Consider the following 22,904-nt stretch of genomic DNA (forward strand, 5'->3'; position numbering starts at 1 on the left):
CATCAGAGGCCTCGGAATTGTATCACAGAGCAGACAAATTTGGGGAGCTGAAGTCGCCCCCATCAAATGTTGACAGGAACTGAAGTGAGACCCCAGCCGCAGCAGACAAACGCCCCACCACGGTCCCAGTGCAGGGCAAGGGGTGCTCTGGCTCCTGAGGGCAGGGGCAGGGGCGCGGGGCCGCCACAGAATCCGGGGGAGGTCCGCACGCTCAGTCGCACTGCTCCCCCAAGGGCAGGGACTAAGCTGCCGTGTCCTCTGTCTGGCACCCACCGTGGTGTGGGCTCTGGGGCCGCCCTGTCGACGGGCGGGAACCCACCGGACTGCAGTGGACGCGGTCACAGTACCCTGCCAGAGCAGCCCGCTGCCTGGGGGTGTGGCCTGGGCTACAACACCCACCACCATGGCTCACGAGCAGGAGCCCGCCCAGAGCTAAGAAGCACGGTGCCCCATTCAGCGGAGGAGGCAAAACTTCGGGGAGCCGCAAGGACTTCAGAATGACTTCGAAACTCAAATGGATAGGCCAGGAGCCCGGGAGCCCAGGAGCCGGCGGGGCCCCGAGGGGAGCTCAGCGGCCAGGTCCCAGCCCACGTGAGCACTCCAGCCCCGCCCCGGCCCTCACCTCCCCGCAGGGCCCCAGACACACGTGGAGCCAGAGACTCAACGCCCAAGCCACGTGGCCCTGGCACAACCAGATCGTAACGTCGCAAGCAGCTCATGTCTGCGGGGCCCTCCTGGGACGCACCCGGCCCGCTCTCCCCGCCAGCGCGGGTCCGCGTCCCCGGCGGGGCTTCCCCGCGAGCAAGCATGCCTCGTACAGCAGCATGGGGTGTCATTTCCCTTTAATTCAGATACACAACGTTTGCAGCAGTTTAAAAACTTAAATACACGTCGCAGGTCAGTCCTTCCCTCTCCTCTTGGCAGCGGACAGTCAGGTCCGGGCCAGGGCTCCGGGACGTGCCCCTCACAGCCTTGCTGGCCCCCGCGTGGGGTGGCGGTGGCAGGCGGCGCAGCAGGAGCACATGGCCTGCCCACAGACACTCGGCCGCAGTGCCCAGGAGGGAGTGTGCACAGGTGGCCCCACTCAGAGCCCAACCACGTGCAGCAGGTCCACAAGGGCCACCATCCTCCAGCGCCGGCGGTCACCACCCTGTTTGCACAGGGAAACGGCAGTGACTGTCCAGGGCCAGGTGCTCCCAGAGGCACTCGGGGCAGGGGAAGAGGGTTCCTTCAGCTGCATTAAAAGTGACAGGTGCGCGGGGGAAAGTGACCCCTGAACCTTCCAGGCCGGCAGCACCAGCAGTCCTCCTGAACTCTCCAGCAAGGCCGCTCCCCTGCTGCTGCCCCCTGTCCCCCACACAGAACCGTCCCACGGTCACACGGCTGGCAGCCGTGGCTTCGAGGGCTCACTGGAGAGGGAAGGACACAACACAGAGTGAGGACGTATGCTGGGAAAGATGCTCACAGTATCAAGAGAAAATGAATCCCACTCCCCGGAAATGCCAGAGAACCCCGCCCCCTGCAGCCCCCACGGCAGAAGGAAGCTTTGTCTACAGGACGGCCAAGGGCAGTTCTTGCTGGTCAGAGTCTGTTCCAACAAAACCCACAACAAGGGCTCGCTGCAGCTCCCAGGAGAAGCCGCCCCGGGGACCTGGGGACTTGGAAGTGACACCGGCAATGGGGGGGCCTGGGTGCGGTTGGGGGTCCTCTAAGAGGCAGGGCCTTCTGGTGCTACATTCTGGGTGTCTGGAGGGGTCAGCCGCATTCATCCTCTGGAAAAGATCCATTTGCTGGCAAAAATAGGACGGAGGAGCGGGTACGGGCAGCCCGCAGCAGGGCAACAGGGAAGGGAGGCACGTTTCTGGGGAAGGCACGTGCATCACCCTGGTTTCACTCAAGTCTGTGCTCAAAGTGTCGGCAGCAGAACAAACCCCCCTCTGCAAACAAACCTGCCAAATTAGCATTTTCAACATTTGGATTGATGATATGACTGCTGCTTGCCACAGACTTCTAGGAACTTGATAGTCTTTTAATTCCTTGTGCAGAGAGCTGGCAAGGTGGATGGACCCTTTCCTCAGTAGGATTTTAATGAGCAATGACACAGTTCCTAGACGTCTCTGCCATGCAGCCGACTCCCCGTGGCACGGCTAAGAAAAGCCGACTTCTGCAAAGAACTGACGCGGCCATTCTTGGTAGCCTTGCGTATTTGCATACTGAGATATACGTGTAATTATAGATCTGCGCATAGGCACACACACATCTACTCTCCCTGGCTAAAGGACTTCACTCACCAACTCCTATTCATCTCCGAGCACACAGGCCAGTCTTTGGGTCAGCGCCTACGGCCAGAGCTGGGCTCCAGGCCCCCTTGTTAAGACCGACTATTTCGGGTCGATGGCAAACAAGGGAAGACCAATGACGCTTGCAGGTGAGCCCGGTGATATGGATACTAAGGGGAACGGTTCCAAACCTCACATTCACAGTGTTACTTCCTACAGATATAAACTCCTCAACAGGAAGAGCATGTGGCCCGGGGTGCTCAGAGCCACGGAGGTGACGGTGGGGGGATGGAGCACTTTCCTGCGCTTACAAACATGCTAGCAGGCTTTTTATGGGAAACGGCAGGATGAGAAATGGGAGCCCAGCAGGGGTGGGGGACAATGGTGACTTACTTTCCGTTAAGGTTCCCTTCTGGTCCTGCCCAGACATGGGACCCATTTCTACCACTCACGCCCTGGCTCAGTGGGGCCTCAGCGGGGGCTGGCGGGAAAACCCTGCACCCCAGGAGGTCCCAAACCGCTGCAGCAGGAAAGGGCAGGAAGGAAAATGGCAGCTCTGGGGCAGGGGGTCAGCTCGGGGGTCTCCAGGCAGTTTGGTGTGAGCCCTGCAGGCCTGTGTGCACTGCAGTGGGATGTCAGGCCCGTACTGGCCAGACGTCAGGGTAACTAACCAGGCACCAAAACTCCTTCTTTGCAGACTCTGGAAAGGACTTCAAAGTTATCTTCACTTACCACATGAAATACCCAAAATGCTGCCTGCGCTTGAACTCACGACCAAACTGACCAGCATGGCAGCATCACGTGACCGGCCCACCTCCGGGGGCCAAGAAGGCCGAGTGCCTGCCAGCATCGTCAGACGGCAAGCACGGCCCCATTCGTAGGCACGCCACAGGCTCTGCCCAGCAGGGGTCAACCCAAACGTCCAGGCCTCGTCTGCACTGGACGGTTTGGCTACTTTGGGGCTGGAAACAGCTGGTCCGGTGGCCTGGGTCTAGGGTAGAAGCAGCGGCTCTGAGGGGCCACAGGCTGGCCAGTCGCTGCCCAGTCCTGTCCCTTCCTGCCCCCTCCAATCGAGCCCCATCATAGGTCCAGTGGGCACAGATCCGCACCCTCCCGAAAGGAGGCCCAGTGTATGGGTTGAGCAGGAAAGGAGACGGAGGAGGTGCTGGGGTCCTTCTCTAATGGTTGCCAAGACACCAAGCTTTGCTCTTGATGAAGAGAGGTGCAGACAAAGGTAACTCTGTTACATGCCTGGGCCCTAACACACAAGAGAAACCACATGGGAAGACCCCAACAGCGGCTAGTCGGCCCCTGGGCAGACTGTAGCCCACACTCTGCTCGGGACGGGACCGTAGGACATCCGGGCCGGCGTCGCTGGACACGACAGACTGCCGCGACCAGGTGGGCTGGCCTTGTCAGTGCGGTGCCAGTGGTCCTTCACTGGGGAGCGAAAGCTTTAGAGCGGTCCGTGCGGGAGGAGGAGGGTGCTGTGGGCGGGCCCAGAGAGGCCCCGCCCGTGCACGGGACAGGGGAGCGGGCACCTTCCAATCCTCAGAGGGGCTGTGTGAATTCCTGACCAAACACCTGAACATTAAACATCCCCAAATTCTTATCAGATGGGGACGCGTGAGAAAGTGCAGCGCACCACAGAACGTCACCGGCGTGTTAATAAGACAGACAGGTGCCCGGTGGGAGGAGCTCCAGGACAGAGAGCAGGGGGCGGCCGGGACAGGACCAGCTCGGGGGGCTTCTGCAGGCGCTGTCGCATGCGGCACAGACTTGGCAATGCACATACTTTACACGGGCATAGAAAGTTACCTTAAAATTAATCTCTTTACTGATATAATTAAACTTTAAATCCTGAGAAGAAAACAGAGAAAGGGAAGTGTGGCGCTGGGTGTCGCGTTCCCAGCACCCCCGACCCGCACACCCCACGGCATTCCCATCGGGGGGCTGGGCATGGCCCTGACCCCCAGGCCAGAGCCCTGGGGAGCGCTCCCGAAAGCCTGCTGGCGCCACCTTCTGCCTGTGGGACAGCAGAGAGGCCCGTGGCCAACCTGCAAGACCGAAGACTCCGTCCCGGACGCAAGAGCAGCTGTAGCCTGGTGGCCGCGGGCAGGTGGGCGCTAAGAGGACAGGAACAGCCGGCTGGCTGGCATTTTGCACTAGCTGCAGCACAGAGGGTTAGTGACCAGCGGCTCCTGCCCTCCGCAAGGACTCAGGCTCAACCCCACGTTCCTGCGTGTGGTCCCTGCACGCAGCCTCCCTGCCACAGAGCTCCTCTGCCACGGGCAGAGCCGGACACCGCCTGCTCGGCCACGGCGCAACTCGAGGGGAGGCCTGGGTGCGGAACCACGCCGGCGTGGGCAGGCCCCCCCGGCTCTGGTGCTGCTGCCCCGTGGGCACTCAGCACGTGGCGACCTTGTGGACGTTCCGCAAACAAGTCAGCAATCGATGATATGGGTTTCCTGGTGCCGCGACCACCTCGAACACGGACTGGAAGGCCCGGCGGTCCAGCTCCTCTTCTATCTGGTGTCTGTAAAAGTCCGTGGCCACCAGGCAGAAGAGGTTCACGTCCACCTGCTCCAGCTTGCCCATCCTGCTGATGACGTGGGGAAGGCTGGGAGAGGAGTTAAGGGAGCAAGGCTCGAGTGAGGGAAGAGTGGTCCCCCGTGCGTGCCTCTCCGTCCTCACCAGGCTGTCCTCCCCCGACACGTGTCTACAGACGGGCCCGGGGCTGGGGGTCCCTGAGAGCCGAGGCCGAGGCGGCCCTGAGAGCCGAGGCCGGGGCACCTGGACTGTGCAGCAGCAGCGGCTGCCTCCCAGCTCAGCTCCTGCCGGCCAAGCCGGGCACGGCCAGCGGGCACGGCTGTGCTGGCTGGAAGCCCGGCCCTGGCCAGCAGGGCAGGGGGCGCGGGCAAGCCGGCTGGGGGCGCCCCGCAGCGAGGGGGCTCCGCTCCACAGCACTTACCTGGCCTGGCTTCCCGCACAGCACCGGCCGCCGCTGCTCCCACCGGCCCTGCTCCTGCGGGGAGAGGGCACAGCCATGGCCCCCCGGCCAGGCCCTCCCAGGCAAGGCTGAGCGAGGCCTGCCACCAGCACCCGCACAGACGTCTGCTCAGACGCGCTGGGCTGTCTTGGGGGAAGGCTGCCAGAGGAGAACATCCCCTTTTGGCAGCCAGCATTTTTGGGGTGGGAACTGGATCTTTACTTAAGCCTTTCACCCGAGAGGATGACACAAGGCACAATGGACCAGGAGTAATGAAAAGCAGCGTCAGCCACAGACCCAGCTGCATGGGGCCCGCGGGCGGGCGGGAGGAGGTCCACAGGGACCTGCGGGAGCACCCCTCCGGCCCGCCTCTCCCGGCGGTCCCGGTCAGTGTGGTAAACACCCGCCTTCCTATTCCTTTACCCACGCTGCACTCTCTCGAGGCTTAAGATAAATGTCATCTGACAGCTGGCTTCCTCGCAAAGGTTAAACTTCCAAAACTTTAACAGAAACATGAACCCAGATGCTAAGAGCAGAGTCTGCAGGCCTGACAAACAGGAGCCACGGCACGCTGGCCTGGACCCGGGAAGGATACACAGCCGAGACCCACGGGCTGGTGGAAGCGCTGATGAAGAAGCAGGAGAGGCTCCACACGGCCATTGCCACCGGGGTCCTCTGGGTGAAGTTGGAGAGGGACAGCATGACCCAGTCCCGGACCATGGATGACTGCCCGGTGGTGTGCAGCGTCTGGAAAACCTGAGAAAGACGAGAGGCTGGGTCAAGGGGTGCTGCTGGCTCCCAAAGGTGAGGAACTGGGCCCACAGGCAAGTCCACTGGGTCAGCACATCCACATGGTAAAAGGCATTCAGTCTGGAAAGTCTGGGTGGGTCCACCTTGGGGGCCTCCCCGGCCGCGTGACCCAGTGCCCTCACCTTGTACACAACGGTGGCCATGAACTGAGGGTATGGCTGCTGGTTGGAGAGAAATTCTCCAATGACTTTGTTCATGACATCCTGGGGTGGGAAGAAGTCGTCTAAAAACTGAGGAAGGATCCGTGCCACCACTCTGGCTTCACAGGGGAACCCTTTCCTGACCCTAAAAGGAGGGGACACAGGTCAGAGTCTGGCCCCACCCTGAGAGGGCCTGGCATCTGAAGCCAGTTGGGAGATGCCCTGGGTCCTAGACTGTGACCTGCAAGAGCAAACAGGTGACACCCCTCCCTTGCTGACCTCACCGGGGACCTGCAGATGAATGCACAGACCCAGGGCCCCCACCCCATGGAGGAGGCCGATGACTCAGGGAGGGGTTTCTAAGTCATGTCAAGTAATAAGCAGAAAGGGTTTGATGGTGCCATCAGAGATAAAAAAAAAACTAAGAACACTGTCCATGACATGTTGGCTTCCGTCCACGTCCAAATGCTCTCTGAGCTTCCTCTCAGCTCCCCGTTCCGAAACCACAGCACTGCAGTCAGCGAGGACCTTTCTCCTTCCCTGACGGGGGCCCGCACACACTCCTGCTGACGCCCCTCCGCCCCCGAGACTCCGGTCTGCATGCTCCCGTGAGTGCACACAGAAGGGCCGCATGCTGCGGAAAGGCTCCGGAACTGGCCCAGAAACTGGACCCGTGCCCCCTCGCAGGTGTGCTCGGATGCCCGCCTGCAGATGACAGCCGTGGCCGAGCATGTGCAAGGTTGCTGCCCTGGACGACGCCCACGGCTGAACGCGACTTCTGTCAACCCGGCCCCACCCTGGGCGTGTGCGGCACGATCAAGCTGCATGCCTGTCGGCACTCGCTACAATCCTGGTTTGTTTGGTTAGCACCGGGGCACAGGGTCCACGAAGGCGGGGACTCAAGTGTGGGCTCCCCTGCCTGCCACCCGGCTGTGGTCGAGCTTGATGGATCTGTGTGGAATGGAAGAAGGGCTCCAAACACTCATTTTAAGTGTCAACACAGAAACAGACCGCAATGCTCGGCTTTCCACAACACCTCATCTGGCCCAAGTGGAAAGACGGACAGCCTTGCTCAGCGCGCTCTTGTGAAAGCCAGACACTTCCTGCTGACCGAGCTGAAGGGACAGGACAGGCAGAGTGGCACACAATGGGCCTCCCAAGGCCACGGACGCATCATGTTGCCTGGGCTAGGAGGCCTGGGTCAGAACCCGAGGCCCTGTCCTGGGGAAGGAGCCTGGCAAGGTGCCTAACCCATTTCCCAGAACTGGCAAGCCGAGCCAACTCTGGACACAAGTGCACACAGTGGGGAGAGGCGGGGGTTAATGACAAGCCCTCAGAGGCGCTTTTGTTTATTGTCTAAACCTTTACCATAGTCTACTCAACACTAGTCCCGAGCCGTTGCTAATGCTGCTCAAAGGCTGTGCTCCTCATGGCCCCGGGGACCTCGAGGCTTTCCCCTCCCCAAAGGCGGCAGTGTGTGATGGACATCTTTGGGACTGCTCAGAACTCCACGCGCAGGACTCGTCTCGTTAACAAGCCCCTCCTGATGCCTCCACACTGAGGGGTGCTGCCCCCCACCTTCACGAGATGGGCAAGGGCTTGGACTGGCCTCAGAGCTGGTCAACCCCAAGCTCCCGGGTGCTGGGGTCCAAGGACTGCCCACCCCCGCAGAGCCCCGAATGAGGTGTATGCATAGTCAAGACACAAGTGGGAAGCTGGTGGACCACAGGGGCAAGGCTGAGAGGAAAGCAGGTACATGGGAAGGCAGCTGCTCCTGGTGAGCACCCCAGGGCAGTTGACGGCAAAGCTGGGCTTCGCTGCTTACCTGTCAAAAAGAACAGACACGCGTTCCATAGCCACAATCACTGACTCGCTGTCCGGGGCGCCGGGGCTGGGGTCTGAGGTTCTGCCTGGACTGATTTTCTCCTTCCCTGAAACAAATCCTTCTGTACGGTTACATGCTTTGAAGACTGTGCCTTGAACGCACACAGGAGTTCAACAAACCCCAAGAGATGATGTGAAACCAGGTGAAGGGAGCTCTCAGCAGCCCAGGGCCCAGCCCAGGTACACAGGGTGCAGTGCTCAGTCCGCAGACCACTTTGCAGTTACAGCAACGTGACCTTGAGCCAATAACCTCATGCTCCAGGGTCTGGGATCTCCCTCAAGCGCCAGTGAGGCCCTGTGGTCTGCGTCCCGAGAATGAGAATGCTCCTCGCTCACTGAGACGGGAGGAGGCCCGTGCGGCCTGCAGCTTGGCGGCACTGACCTGCCGGGCACGGGTGGGCCTGTGCCCCCGCGGCTCACCTGTGTACATGCAGGTGAGCATCAGGCCCAGGGCGGCCATGGCCCGGTGCGGGCTGTGCACATTCACTCTGTCCACACTCAGCTTGACCAGGGACTCCGCATCCAGGCGGCACAGCTGTTCGCACAGCAGGAGGCGCTCCAGGCCCCGCAGGACGCAGTGGTAGATGATGGACGGGGTGGCTTCCTCACTTCCGGACAGCATCACCCCACACATCTGAGCAAGAAGGAAGACTTGACCCTGCCACCCGCAGGTGACCGTGCGCACACACCCGCTCCCTGCTCCAGAGGAAGGCGCCCAAGGCCGCTCACCTGTATGATTGACGCAGAGAACTCCGGGCCCACATCCAGGGGATAGTTCTCAATCAGGTAGAAGGCGGTGGCACACATCACCAGCACATGCTGCTGGCTATGAATGTTCACGCAGCTGAAACCATGAGGTAAGGCCCAAGCTGACAGTGTGCGGTATCCTCGTGTCTCAGGGGTCTCAGCCCCCATCCCCACGGAAGGGTGCCCCCCACCATGTGATGTGTGACCCCACTCTGCCCTGGGCCACACAGAGACCCCCACGCAGCCACTCGTACTCACTGGGCCACCCCTTTGAGGTTGGACAGGAGGTAGTCGCTGATGACTGGGACGAGCTGCTTGGCCGTCTCATCCAGGAGGTCACACTCCAGCACGTAGAGAGCGCCGTGCAGGGCCCCGACCTTGCTGGGCAGGTGGCTGCTCCTCAGGGTACTCTCCAGCAGCCGGCTGACGGGCTCTGCCACAGCCTTATCCTAGAGCGCAGGCACGGGGAGCAGAAGCTAGCCCACGATGAACGGGGGAGGCCAATGACGGGCTGGCCGCACGCTACAGAGGAAGACCGTGTGCAGCAGGAGCCCCCCCCGCGGGCCCGAGCCGCCCTCCAGAGGCCCGCGCAGAGCAGGCGTCCGGTCCTGGCCATCAGGAGCCTTCCCGGCTCCCCGGCTATGCCTCCCCCGTCCGCGCCAACGCTGTGGTCGGTGCCGACACCCCTTCCTCCTGGGGGTCTGCGGTTTGGGCCGAGCCAGGCAGAGGGGCCTGCGTGACCAGCGCCAGCGAGAGCCCTGCTCCGCGTCTCTAACGAGCTTCCCCAGCAGACAAGACCCCACACGTGTTGTCACAACGCGCTGCCGGAAACAGAGCGTGTCCCACCTGACTCCCCGGGAGAGGGTGCTGGAAGCTGGCGCCTGCTTCCTCTGGACTTTGTGCCCCCCAACGCCCTCCACCCCGTACCTTTTCCCTTCGCTGATTTTGCTTTGTATGGGTTCACTGGGATAAATCCCGGCCTTGAGTATGTATGAATCCTCCCAGCAAAAACCCAGGGTGGTCTTGGGGACCCTGAACAGTAGTCTATACTGACCTGGACTAAAACGTTACCTGTGTCCTTTTAGCACCCTAGACCTAGTGGGGTGCAGCAGAACGCAAACATTCCGTGCACACTCCTCCCTCAGGACTCTCTCCTTTTCAGAGAAGAGGCGGCCGCAGTAAGCAGTGTGGAGGTGGGGGAGACCCCAGTGCTCAAGAGCCACCCCACCTGGAAAAGGTGGCTACTGCCGCCTGAGGGTCCCTGCGGGCCACCTGAGGGCCAATGTGCACACACCAGGGTGGCGTGATGCCTTCCTAAGGACTCCCACCCGGGGGGCCAGTCCCCACCTCTGCAAACACCAGCAGGATCTGCTGTGAGAAAGGCATGTTTCCCAACATCATGTAAGTATCTCAGCAGGAGAGGATCAGCTGTGGAGCCCTGCGGCCTGCACCAACGCGCACACACCTCCACCTTCACGAGGGACGTCTGCGTGCATGTCAGGATGGGGACAGCGTGAACATGCAGCATCTTGCCTTAGGGTCTTCTTAAAAAACGACTATTACTTAACTTATTGACAACACATTTGTCTAGGGGGATCTGGGCCTGAGCACAAAAACACAATTACAATGAAAACGAACCCAGCAGCTCAAACCCCCCACCAAGACGAAAGGACCCCTTCAAGTCCAGCTGCTTCCACATGTCTCTCGACACCCAGAGGGCACACACTTTGAAGTGACGTGTCCACGGGGGAAAGCCAACAGACCCGTTGTTCCTGCTCCTCGATGGTGGCACCACGGCCAACGGCCACCCAGGACGGGGGAAACCTGCCCAGGCACTCGGGGTCAGAGGGACAAATTCAACAGGGGGGCATAGCTGGGAAGGGGCGAGAGTCGGCTCCGGGCCACAGACGCGAGCTCACACCTCTGCCACGCCCCACATGAGCTGGTCTCATCCTCCCCTGCGTCGGGCCAGGTGCAGGAGACCTGCCGCAGCACCGGGACACACAGGACTGCGTGGGGATGTGGGGGAGGCAGCCCCACGTGTAGGGCGGATGAAGGAGTTGTCTGCTGCCAACAGGAAGCTGGGCTCCGGAGTCACTGGCAGCGGCTACAGCCCAGGGCACAAGCCAGCTCTGTGCAGCCTGGAGGCCGGTTACTTTCGTCTGGTAGCAGAGCTTCTGCCCCTCACCAGCTAACAAAGGCGGGGCCCGCGCACAAGGGCTTTCACGTGCCCACATCACGTCTGGTGAGCAGGTGCCACGTGGGGACGTATGCGCAGAAAACTGGCGCACGCCGCCCTGGCCGAGTTCTCATCAACTGGATGCAGAGTAAGAAAGAACTCAAAAGTAGGCAGTGTGCCCTCCTGCCAAGAGAAGACCAGAGCACCCAGACCTAGGGAGAGGAGATGCAGGGCGTCTGGGGTAAAACGGCCCCCAGGAGGGAGGCTCCGTCGACAGGAAGCACAGGGGTCTGTGGGGGGCCGTGGGAGACTGCGGAGGAGGAGCCAGTCACGTTTCCACCACCCACACCCCTGGCTCCTAGGGGGATGGGTCACCATGATGACCCAGAGCAAAGGGGTACAGGAGCCCCAAACCGAGGCTCACCCATGACAGCACGCTTCACGGTGACCCACGGAAAGGCAGGGAGGACCTCCTGCCCACGTCAGACCTTCCAAGGCCGAGGCTATGCCCGCGGCATGCAGCCAACACAAGGCGGCCCCCACACCGCCTCTCACTCACCATTCCCAGGACGGCAGCCGCCTTGCAGGTGGCGGGTACCAGGTACTGAATAAGAATCTCATCTTCTGCAGGGTGCACCCTCCGCAGCTCTGTCAGCGTCAGATACATCATCTCAAACTGGGTGCGTTCGGTGAACAAGTCTGAGACCACTAGGAGCTGGAGACACAGAGCATTCGGATAGGAAGTGAGCAGTAAAGACCAAAATGCATGTGCTAACATCCACCAGACAATGAAATACAGGCATTCACAGGAGTCCTGACCGGGTACATGAGCAGCCCACACCCGGAAACCTACAATAACAGTGTAAACACACAACGTGAAGAATGACTGGTCGAGTATCTTAAAAATACCGCTGCATCTACACTGCCCACTGCGAGCTGGCGCCTGGATGTCAGTCACAACCGTGGGGCACTGAGGAGATCTCCAAATGCTATTCTGCAAAACGCCAGGCCCCCCTGCAGCGTTGGGGACAGGCTCTCCAAAGCCCTGGAGAGAGAAATGGGCCACTGCTTCAGAAATAAATGCTGGGATGATTCCCTGTCTCCCCAAAATGTTCAGTTCTCTGAGGCTCGCTTCTTCACATGACATCCAGAAATCAACGTCCCCAGGCGTGCAGGCCAGAGCGCGGTCTCTCCTCAGAGGCCCGGGTTCGAAGCCAGCGGGGCTCAGCAAGTCGCCAGCAGCAGCCATGCCGAAGGTGGACGCAGCGGACACCGGCGGGCCTCCCGGGCCTCTCGGGGTCAGAACTGCTTCCGGGGTAACACAGACACCGTGTCTGCCTTTTCACTCCTGTTCTCTTCCGACCATAGGGCAGTGTTTTCTAGAAGTCCTTTGATATCAGACTGAATGCAAAGCAGACCTGAGAATCCAACTCTCTTCTAATAAACCAGTCAAGAGATTTGCAAAAATGTAAAACAAGGCTCTTCTTACTAATTCTTCAAAAAGTGTTATTTTTAAACTAAAAGCATCATTGTTATTTTAGATGAATTAATAAGTAAAAAAAAAATAATATCTTTATTACAGGTACTTAGAATTTACCGATTTTTGGGGGAAAAAAATCAGGTTGTAAACTTCTACTACAAATTAAAAATCTTACCTTGACCAGATATCTAATGATCTAAGACTCATAAAAGGTGTGTACTGACAAGAGCCGGGCTCAAAACCACACGCCTGCCGTTACTGGACGGAGGCACGTCGGGGACAGAGAACCAGAGCCCCACACGGCAGAGACTAGCAGACGCTTCCAGCTGGCTGGTCCACGGGCAGGAAGCAGGGACGAGGGTCTTGAACTCCAAACTCTCGCTCACTTCCCACCACGTGACGGTAAAGACGCGAAGATGGCGTCTAATGAGGAATGATTTTTAAACCTCCACGTCTGTGCTCCGGGTTCTGTAAACACTGACAGACCTAACCCTTGCACAAACGCTCTTTGGGGTCCTCAAACGCACAGGAACCTGAGTCCGCAGTCTGAGAACGACCGCCTGCCTCGGAGCTTCTCACAGGGGTGTGGACTCGGGACTGTCTGTCCAGCTCTCATATAACAAAGCCGACGTTCACGAGATGGGCCCTTGAGAGGCACGTGGGTAAGCAGGGGTCCTTTAGAGCCTTCACACAACGGGACGCCCCCACAGCACGCCTACCGGCCACGGATCAGAAATGTACAAACGGTCCCTCTGTGGCTGGAGAAATACCACTTGGTCCTCCTGCACGTGTGAGCCGCCAAGAGCGCCCTCCCAGGTCCCCAGAGACCTCGAGCTGCGCGGGCGGGCGCGGTGCCCACGCTGCTGCGGGTGCCCACAGCTGTTTGCACTGGCCCCGTCACGAGCGCCACGTGCCTGCAGGGCCACGGGGAAGGCAGACTTACAGATCGAACCACTTCACTGATCAGGATGATGGGCGTCCTTCGGGCTGACCCTGACGGCAGGATCCAGCGACTGTACAGTTCAAGCAAAAACTGGGAACAGGAGTGGATATCGACCCCAGCCCGGTGCTTCCTGTAGAGCAGACCAGAGGGGCAATCGCCCCACACACAAGATGAGAGGCTCATTCCAAGAGGTACCCAAACAAATCAAATTACTGAGAGGAGAGTTCAAAATGCTTGAAATGAAAGGCAGATGGGAAACCTGGAGTTGACGGGTGATGTGGGTGGAGACGCAGGGGCGGGAACATCGGCCTCCTCCTCTTCCTCTTCCTCCCACTCCTCCTCTCTCAGGGGTGTGATGCTGTTCCCCAGCCACACGGAGTGAATGGACACCTTCAGGAGACAAGGCCCCTGGGCTCAGCGCTCAGGGCACAGGCATGGGTCCGTCCCCTGAGCTGCGACCCCCCAGCTTATTCCTGCTTCTTCTGGAGATGGTGGCAAGGGTGCTGAATAAGAGTCGACCCGTCCACCAGGGCTCCTCCCCACGCTCCCAGTCCACACAGACCACGCTCCCTCTCCACAGCCCCTGTGCTCCCACACGTGTCGGCGTGGGAGTCCTCCGGCACGCAACACGGACTTCACCCTCCCAGCCAGCAAGCACCCAACTCCCACTCCGCACAAACAGCCATTTCCCCTTTGGATCCCACCAGCCGTGGGGGTCCTGGCAGTGGGCCGGCAGGCTGGAGGCAGCTGCCTGAAGGCTGCCATAGACGGAATATGAACCACGAAGCCTCAACGTCATCTTCGGGCCTCGAGAGAGGGCGGCCCCTCTGCTCCCCTCACTCCCCAACAGCCAGTGATGGCTCAGCACAGAGGGATGTGGGAGCCGGCCGGTCTCCGGACAGGACAGGGCAGGGTGGGGTCAGGGCTCCGCTCCCGATGGCTGGACGTGAGCACAGATGCTGAAGAAAGGACGCAGCTGGGCAAACGCCTCTGGACCCAGAAGGAGGCCAGGTGCCCCCGAAAGCCACAGTTGCTCACTCGCAGCCTGCTCCTCAGAAACCCACTTCTGTAGAAATGACACTGAGCCCCATCACCCTGATTTATCTCAGGGGCAGAAACTTCACTGCAAGGACAGCACGGATAGCCTGGCTGTGTCCCCTTGCGCACAGAAGAATGTCTGAGCAGGAGACAACAGGATGGAGCGGGCCTGGGGGCCCTGCCACAAAGCTGTGCCCAGAGCCGCTGGGGATGCCCTCAGGACAAACAAGTGTTTCTGACCCCTGCTGTGGCCAATGTCCCCTGAAACAAAAGCTAAAAAGAAAACAGTCCTGCATAACTGCTTTCTAAGTAAACCAGCAAGGTTTGAGAGGACACAGAAGTGGACAGAACGGCCAGCAGGCCGCCCATGGGAGTCCCCTGTGCCCAGCACACACATGCTCATGGCTCCAGGAGCCACATCCCTGTCCTCCAGCTCCTTGACCTGCACTATCACATGCGTGACTGTCCTATCTTTCTCACAAGGACACGGAAACACACAGTTCAAAGTGACCCACCCAGGAAGCTGTCGACCTGGCACCCAGAGCCGGCCCATCAGCTGCACTGGGCTATGTGACCACACTTCCCTCTGACCTGGCAGCTGGGATGCTGAGCCAAATCCGTGGCCCCCTGGAGCAAGGGCCCTTCTGTGTGTTCACTCCACCCCAGCTGCCCTTGCCTGGCTGTCTGACGCCCCAGACCTAAGCCTGACTCTCAGCATCCTGCTACATTTACACTCACATCCTATGTATACAAGAGACCTTAAATCTTCCTTGGAGTAGAGAATACAAATGAGGACAAATAAAAGAAAAACCCTTAAAAAACGCATGTAATTTTTCTGGACGCAGCCAGTGGCCCAAATTCACGGCAGTCAAGAGAGAGCGAGGAAAGCAGGAAGACATGCCCTGGCTGTGGGGCAGCGGGGGGGACACTGACCTGGCCGAGCTTATAGCTCATGTTCCCCAGCTCCCGCTCGGGGTTGATCTGCAGCAGAAGCTTGTCGTGGCTGATGAGGGCACCTGCAGGGCGACAACACCGTGCATGCTATCCTGCGCAGAGCCGACCCGACAGCACCCACCCCGGGCGGCAAGGTGGACAGCTCTGCAGAACCCCAAGGGTCTCTGGGGTTTTCTCTGGCAGGGCCAGTGCGGCCAATTCTGAATTACCACTTTTTCTCTGTAACAAACCAGCTTCTGACTCTGCACAGGAGCTGGTTGGGGGCCGAGCTGCAAAGGCCTAAGTCAGCAGCTGCAGATGGGGCGGTGGCCCCACAGGTGCGCACTCTGGGGGCCCAGACGACAACGTGGGTGGGCGACACCTCCCGGGACCCTGCCCCGGTGTCCAGGCTGTCCGGTTGCGCCCACCAATGCCCCCACTCAACCCATCTTCTCCACAACCACTGTCTTTCACACCCTCTATACCCCAAACAACCCTCGTCCCCCAGCCAGAGGTCCCTGGCTAAGCCTTCACCAGACCTAGCGTCAATGCACCCTCTCCCAGGACCCTTCCTGACCGCGTTCTCCTGGGGCGTTTGCCCCTCTCCCGGTACCCACTCGCCCCGGCCTCCTGTGACAGTGAATGAGGCCACTTCTCTCTCCTAGGGGCAGAAGCTGCTCAGGGGACCCATGGCCATCGCAGTGCACACTTCTGAGCTTAGTCCAGCACTCCAGTAAATGTCTAGTGTCTGCACGTCCACACAGAACGCTCTCCAGGTAAAGCACTCGAGGTGTTTAAAATCACAGGACCTAACAACTCCTAAAAAAACCGCTGTGCTAAAATACTGTCTGTTCAACAAAAAACATATGCATTTAAAAAAAACAAACATAAAATTTCCTTCTTTTAAGCTAGGGTGGTTGACACACTCCAGTGCCCATTACAGGGCAGGCACACAGCCTGCAGGCCCAGACAGAACAGGGCACCTGGCCAGCAGCAGATGCAGGGCCGGGGGAGGGAAGGGCCGCTGGGGGCGGACGGCTCAGACCCAGGGATGCCCAGCCCCGGCAGGCTCTCAGAGAGTTCAGGCCTGCTCTTGCCATAGCGCTCTCTGCTCTGAAGCCGGAGAGTCACGGGAGAGACTAGTTCGGCTTCTACACTCCCACGCGGGCTGCCCGTCTCAGGCTGAGAGCCACTCCGCTCCCCCGTGCCCTCACTGGTGAGGGACAGCACTCCGTTCAGCTCCAGACTCGAGCTCCAGACTGCTAAAATCGCCTGGTCCTGACCAAGACGGCTACTCATGAATTAGGGCCATGCAGTGAGGACCACGGCCTCCAAAAAGATGTCTCCAGTCCTTCTGCCCAGCCGGTGGTGTTAGTATCTTGGTCACATTCTTGTTCTGGCCCAGGTACAAACGGCCCCTCTTCCCACAGGTACCTGTCGTAGCTGGAGACAGAGAAGGGACAGGGTCCCACGCCTGGTATAAGTGATGCGTGGCGATGTTCTCTCTCTTTGAAACCATCGCTTGGATTTCCTGCTCTACAATTCCTCGGATAATGCTCAGCTTCCTCCCAAACCTAAAATTCAGAACAAAGGTTAAAGAATATTTTGCTTCCTTCAAAATCTTAAAAGCAAAAAACCTCAGGGCTTCCTCCAGCTTTGCCTACAGGAAACAGAGGCATCTGTAATAAGGAATGACACTCCCTTTGAGGGGACTCCTGTCCACGTGCCCTCGGCTAGTTCTTGATCTGCTAGAGTCTGCCCTAAACACTCAGCAGACCCCACTGCCCCGGTCACCAACCCTCCTGGATCTGCACCCTACAGTGAGGCTGCACACACAGGTGTTTTGTCGTTCTGGCAACAAAGCAAAGGGCCCGGGGTGAAGGTGCTGGTCACTCTGGGCAGGGTGGACAGGCACTTCATGTTCCCACCTGGTGTCGAGGGCTTTGAGGGGCTTGTTCCGGGGCTGCTGCTCCAAGCAGCTCACGGCTGGGTTGCCGGCCACGGGCACGGTCATTGCGCTCAGCACCAGGGAGGTGATGGCCTGCACGGCCAGGACATTGATCTGGGTCCTCTCCGTGTCTTCCTGCAAGGAGAGCCCGCACTTTACCAAGTCACGAGCGGCCAGACACCCGGAACCACTTCTGCCCCCACCTGCACACAGAACCCGAAGGCTGTGGTTCTCAGGCCGCATGGTCTTTGGGTGAGCCCCGAGTGCTACAGATGGACACGTCTTCCCAGCAAGGGTCCTGTCTTGTCTGCCTAAGTTCCCTGCATCTGAGACTTGAAATAAATCTGATGGCCAACGTCTACCTTTCAAAGCAAGGTCTCCTATAGGCACAAACCTCCTAATACAAATTACTTTTTAAGATATTGCCCTTAAATTTCCTCACTCTTTTTAGGAACTCTGCGTATGACAACCTGTTAGTTCTACACGTGAATTTAAAGTCACTGGTGATTTCGGACATATGTGTACTCTTTGAACTGACATTTCTACAAATTTTTGCCATACCATCTACTGGAATTAAGGACTTCTAGCCAATGGCTTTCCAATATCTCAGACTTTCCCTTACCAGAACATGGCTTTTACTAACATTATGTACCTTAATATTCTAGGAAGCCCAATAAACTTCTGCAAAGCAGTCAAATGAACACAGGTACATACACATCCATGGCCTTTATCACGTGCCTTTTCATTCTGATTCAACCTACACACTGCACGTGAATACTGATAAGCAGAACTCAGACATATTTTCAGGAAAGGGCATGATGCTACTGACCCTTAACGCGTGATGCGCCATGGTAAAGTGTACTGTGGCCACTGGCAATCGAGGCCACTCAAACTCGAGGGAATCTGCTCCTGCTCTGCAACATTAGTCGAGGTATGACCTGGCTACCCTGGTAAACATAAGGGAAGACCAAAACAACGAGCCTGCTGCCCTTCTCTTGCCCCCACGAGCAAGTCACCAGCTGCCTCGACTGCCTGGCTACTGGCCAGTGGATGGGCGGGCCTGCACACGGCCTTACTTCCGGCGGGCTCTCCTCCTGCTCCATCACGAGGGGCTGAGTCACCAGGACGCCAAGGAGGGTGGCCCACGTTTCCTCAAACTGGGTGCGGCTGGTCCACCCTAGGAAGGCAATGTTACATGAGACAGGGTCGCCCGCTCCCCAGACTCCTTGATGTGACGTGGCAGCTGGGCCTCACGGCTGCAGCCGAAACAGGCCCCCCCCCGACCCCATGCCAGTTCTAAGATGCAGCCGCACTGCCAGGTGCACTCCCAGGCGAGGACACGGAAGCACCCACATCTGAGGCCACACGACAAGCAAGCGGCCCCCTCTCCGCCCCTGAGGCAGGGATGCAGTCAGGTGAAGGGATGTCTGAGCAGCTGGCCACATTTGGGTGGGTCCGCGCCGCTCCTGCCCTGCTCACCAGAGGGCTCACGAGTCTTCCCCAAAGACAAACCGTGGCACCGAGCTGTGGGCCGCACGACCGTGCGCAGACCCCAGCCCACTGGGCAGCACACTCTGAGTGGGTGCCACGTGTGCTCTGTGAATTCTCAGTAAAGCTGTTCAACATAAGTTAAAGCAATGGTTCCTCTGACCCTGTCTAGAAAAACAGCAGATCAAAAAAGGACGTGACCCAGCTGGGGCACTCGCATCTGGCAAAGGCGTGTCTAGCGGGTCACCCTCGAGCACCGTCATCGGCGGCAGAGCCCGAGGTGAGGGGTGAGTGCCACACTTCCTGCTCCCACGCGTGACCTGGGAGGTGGACATGGCCATGCCACTTGCATCAGGGCTACAAGGGACAGGAAGGGGGTGCTGAGGGCAGGAAACAGAGCATCTAACTTGAGGGTCTCCTTGGTAAACTGGATGCAGAGGGATTAGATGCAGACAGACAGACCTAGTGAGGCGGGCAGACTACAGACGATGTTTACACAATTTAAGGGAAAAGAAAAGAACGAACAAAGACAAGGCAAGAGTGAAGGCAACATCAGGAAGAGACTGTGGAGCTGTCGGGGTCCCTCCCGCAGGTCTGAGTGAGGATTCGAGCACGAAGATGCCTGAGCAAGAGAGGAAGTGACAGCATGCAGCGGGCGGCCAGGAGACTGCCCAGGAACCACCTTCAAGGACAGGAAAGAAACAAAGCTTCCCGAGGCAGCCGGTCTTAGGTCGCTGCTGAGACGGCACTTTGGACAGGGTAACCAATTGCCTACTTCACTCAAGGCAAAAGGAGAGGCAAGATGGTATCAGCTGCCTGAAACTTCCGGGATCAAGATGAGCACAAACTCTGCAGAAGCTGAGACGGCAGGGGTCACGGGGATGAAGGGCGGGCCGCACGGGCAGGCAGGTGCCCACACCAGACTCAGGAGACCGATGTTCTGGGAAACACCATAGCTGGACACAGCCAACTACAACTCTCCCACCGGACCGGACCTCCAGCCATGAAATAGGGACAAAAAGGCAAGCCACACCGTGCCGCAGGAAGTGGAGAAGCAGCCTGATGGAAAACCACTAAAGCTGCCCTTTACTGATGACTGCACCAGTCGAGTCTCGTTACGCATAGCGTAACAGCGCTACGAATCCACGACACTGGGGGTCCTAGAGGCTAAGACGCCTGCCCCACCGCCCAGAGGCCAGTGCTGTCTCACAGGATGAAGCCTCCTTCCCCTGCTCGCTCCATTTGCTCGCTCTGCACCCGAGGAAACAAGAGCACGCTGAGCTGGGCTGCACATGATCCATCACCAGGAGCCTGTCCTGACTTCCAACAAGACTGGTGTGTGAAGACTTGGGGTTAAGCCCCCCCATCTCTCTCACACACCCCCAAACACCACACCAACCCGGAGAGAATTTTTCACGGTGCCAGTTCGCATTCACTGCAGAATGTACGCACACATGATCATATCACACCCTCCATCCCTTGTGGAATAAACAAGAAGAACTAGGCGCTTTGAGGACTAACAATTTTGGAAGAGAAACCCGGGCTACCTAGTGCATTGATGCGGTAGATGAACTCTTTAAAGACTTCCTTCTCCTGGAGGAACTCCACCGGGATCTCAGGGAAGCATGTGCCAAAGTCACCTCCCGGCTTGGGCGACCATCCGAGCTTCCAAACCTGAGAAGATGAAAAAGAAACAGAGTGACCCCGGTCAAGTCAGGACAGCCGCACTTCAAGGAAACCATGAAGCATCCTTTCTCTAAAATGGTCTTCCTCCAGAGGCCACATGCCTACCGACGGCTCACGCAGACATTCCCAAAAGCGAGTGCACCATCTTTCCGGGAAAACATCTCCCATGCATCGCCCTCGCCCAAGGATCGCCTGCCCCATCATGAGCCTCCTGGGTCTGCTCTGACCTCCCACTTCCCTGACTCGCCTGCTCCCAACCTGGCCCGGCCCCTTTCCCTGCCACCACCCCTCTGCACCCCCCCAGCTGGCTGTTCTCAAGTAGGGTTCTTGAAGGTTCGTGTTGGCAGTCCCCAGCCGTCGAGGGCAGGCAGGAACACCCTCGCCCACAAACAGCAGCTGGTTTGTCAGACGAAGGCAGGCATCAGATGAAATTCAGCCGCACACACACACAGAGTCACTGGTGAGCAGCCACAAAAAGCCGTGCTGTCCACGCTTGTAAACCCCGCCAGCAGAGAGTGACCTGAGGCGGACCCGATGCTGTCCTGGCAGCAGGAGCAACCACCCTTCCAGCCAGCTGAGTGGACCCTTCAGCTCCCGATTCCCCAAGCCCACCGTGGGGGCCTCGGAGACACGGCCAGCCCACCTCCACGGCGCCGGCGCCTCTCAGTCCGCTCAGGAAGATGCTGCATCTCTCGCTAGCGTCGCCGAGCTGCTCAGCACACCCTGGCGGGGCGCCCTCCTCGCGGGGCCCTGGCGCATGCAGCTCCACGCAGGTGACGACCCTGGCTCGAGGAGCGCCCCCTACAGCACGTGCCCCATGCCGGCGCATCTGCTCCAGACACCGCAACCTCCAGGACGGGCCCCCCCACCACGGCTCCCCGCTCCCCTCCAGAGGAGCAGCTGTCTCCAGACCTACACTGACTCCCTGTGCCCGGCCGCACCCCGCACGGTGCCCACCGTGCTTCTCCAGCGGGCTCTTCCTGCTCTCTTCCCAGCGGGCACGGGGCCGCAGACGCGCCTCCCTGGCACACCAGGCTGCAGCCGCTGCTCGGCGTGAGCCCTCCGGGTGGGCCCCCGCTGCCCCCAGGGGGCAGCCTGCCCAGCGTCTCCCTCTCACACACAGGCACTGAAGCTGTGCCCACTGGCAGGCACAGGTCCTTTCCAGGCAGAAGCAAGGTCCCGGCTCACCTTGACCTCTGGCTGTGCTGTGTTCACCCCGAGCCCCTACTTCTTGTCTCAGCAGCTTCCCCAGGGAGGGGCCGTCCGGCCACCTTCGACCCTCAACCCGCTCACACTAAGCCCTTCCTGTTACCTGAGACAAGAATCCTGACGAATGCTGGCTTGAAATTGATTCTGAGGACAGTCTGGAATCCGGAGTTTCAAAAGTGGTCACGCCCAGAGAGCTGAGCAGTATCAGACGGTGCCTGCTTTTACGTACCCCAGGGGCACCACTTCCAGTCTACCGCTGAAAGGGAGCTGACTTACTCTCTGATCACATCCAACGTCGAGCACCGACCAGTGGGAGACGAAATCTTACTTCTAGACATAGTGCCTCACCCCGTGTGGGAAAAGCCAGCACTTCTACCATGACCGCTGTCACGCCCGAGGAGACCAGACAGGTGCCAGGACCACACAGCACGCGAGGCTCTGGCCGCCAAGGGGAGGCACCTGAGCAGCCAGCTCCCGCTCTCACCCTCGGGAGCCCCCAGCTAGGGGCTGGCCTGCACATCTCATTCATTTCGGGTTTTCTGCCAAGGAATGACCAGACTCACCAGTGGGGGGACGCGCGTGTAGCTGTTGACGAGGGGTAAGCGAGCCAGGCTGACGATGATGTTCCTGAGCACCGACGTGAGAAACGCTGGGGTGTTGCTATTCCTTTTATGCCCCAAGGCCAACACTGACGGCAAAGACTCCACCATTTCTGCCACCATCCCACAGGCTGCGGTGATATATGCCGGGTCTAAAAACAAACACCAGGGCTCAGAGGGCTGTTCTATCGAAACACATCGCAAACCCGCCACCCCTGCTCCCGATCTTCCCACCCCCGCCACGGCAGAAGGCAAACGCCTGCAACCAGTCGCTCAAGCCACAAACGCAGAGCCCCCCAGACGCCCAGGCAGTACTGAGGGCCTGCAGATTTTATCACCTTCCAACCTATCGAAACCGGCACTCTTCTCCATGCTGGCCAGGACCGTGGTCTTGAACCTGTCTCCCGCTCCAGGTCCCAGCCCTCCTGCCCACCCTGCACTATGTGGCCAGCACACGCTGGTGAACACCCGGGAGCAATCGTGCTCCAGCTTGCCCTGGTCCTCCCAGGACCTTGTGCTGCTCTCTATGCCGACGTGCAGAGCACCAGGTTG

The 22,904-nt window shown here is 59.2% G+C and overlaps 1 protein-coding gene across 4 annotated transcripts in view; it reads right to left on the reverse strand.

The window, feature by feature from the left end:
- Positions 1 to 4,093: 4,093 nt before the first annotated feature.
- HTT (huntingtin) overlaps positions 4,094 to 22,904 on the reverse strand; it is a 139,679-nt gene continuing 120,868 nt past the window's right edge. For 3 of the 4 annotated variants that reach the window (XM_081812703.1, XM_081812705.1, XM_081812706.1), the window contains exons 52-67: positions 22,317 to 22,504; positions 20,406 to 20,532; positions 18,447 to 18,547; positions 17,351 to 17,505; positions 16,857 to 16,996; positions 15,423 to 15,505; positions 13,711 to 13,841; positions 13,452 to 13,581; positions 11,588 to 11,743; positions 9,108 to 9,298; positions 8,832 to 8,946; positions 8,523 to 8,736; positions 8,044 to 8,161; positions 6,201 to 6,363; positions 5,864 to 6,024; positions 4,094 to 4,899 (exon numbers count right to left, since the gene is read on the reverse strand). In XM_081812703.1, coding sequence (XP_081668829.1) covers positions 4,686 to 4,899; positions 5,864 to 6,024; positions 6,201 to 6,363; positions 8,044 to 8,161; positions 8,523 to 8,736; positions 8,832 to 8,946; positions 9,108 to 9,298; positions 11,588 to 11,743; positions 13,452 to 13,581; positions 13,711 to 13,841; positions 15,423 to 15,505; positions 16,857 to 16,996; positions 17,351 to 17,505; positions 18,447 to 18,547; positions 20,406 to 20,532; positions 22,317 to 22,504 — 2,387 coding nt within the window. In that variant the 3' untranslated portion in view covers positions 4,094 to 4,685. The remainder of the gene's footprint in view (positions 4,900 to 5,863; positions 6,025 to 6,200; positions 6,364 to 8,043; positions 8,162 to 8,522; positions 8,737 to 8,831; positions 8,947 to 9,107; positions 9,299 to 11,587; positions 11,744 to 13,451; positions 13,582 to 13,710; positions 13,842 to 15,422; positions 15,506 to 16,856; positions 16,997 to 17,350; positions 17,506 to 18,446; positions 18,548 to 20,405; positions 20,533 to 22,316; positions 22,505 to 22,904) is intronic. The other variant, XM_081812704.1, reaches the window with a different exon arrangement.

Source organism: Leptonychotes weddellii, chromosome 2 (assembly GCF_054177405.1).
Source record: "Leptonychotes weddellii isolate Sample4059 chromosome 2, ASM5417740v2, whole genome shotgun sequence".
NCBI classification, from domain to species: Eukaryota; Metazoa; Chordata; class Mammalia; order Carnivora; family Phocidae; genus Leptonychotes; species Leptonychotes weddellii.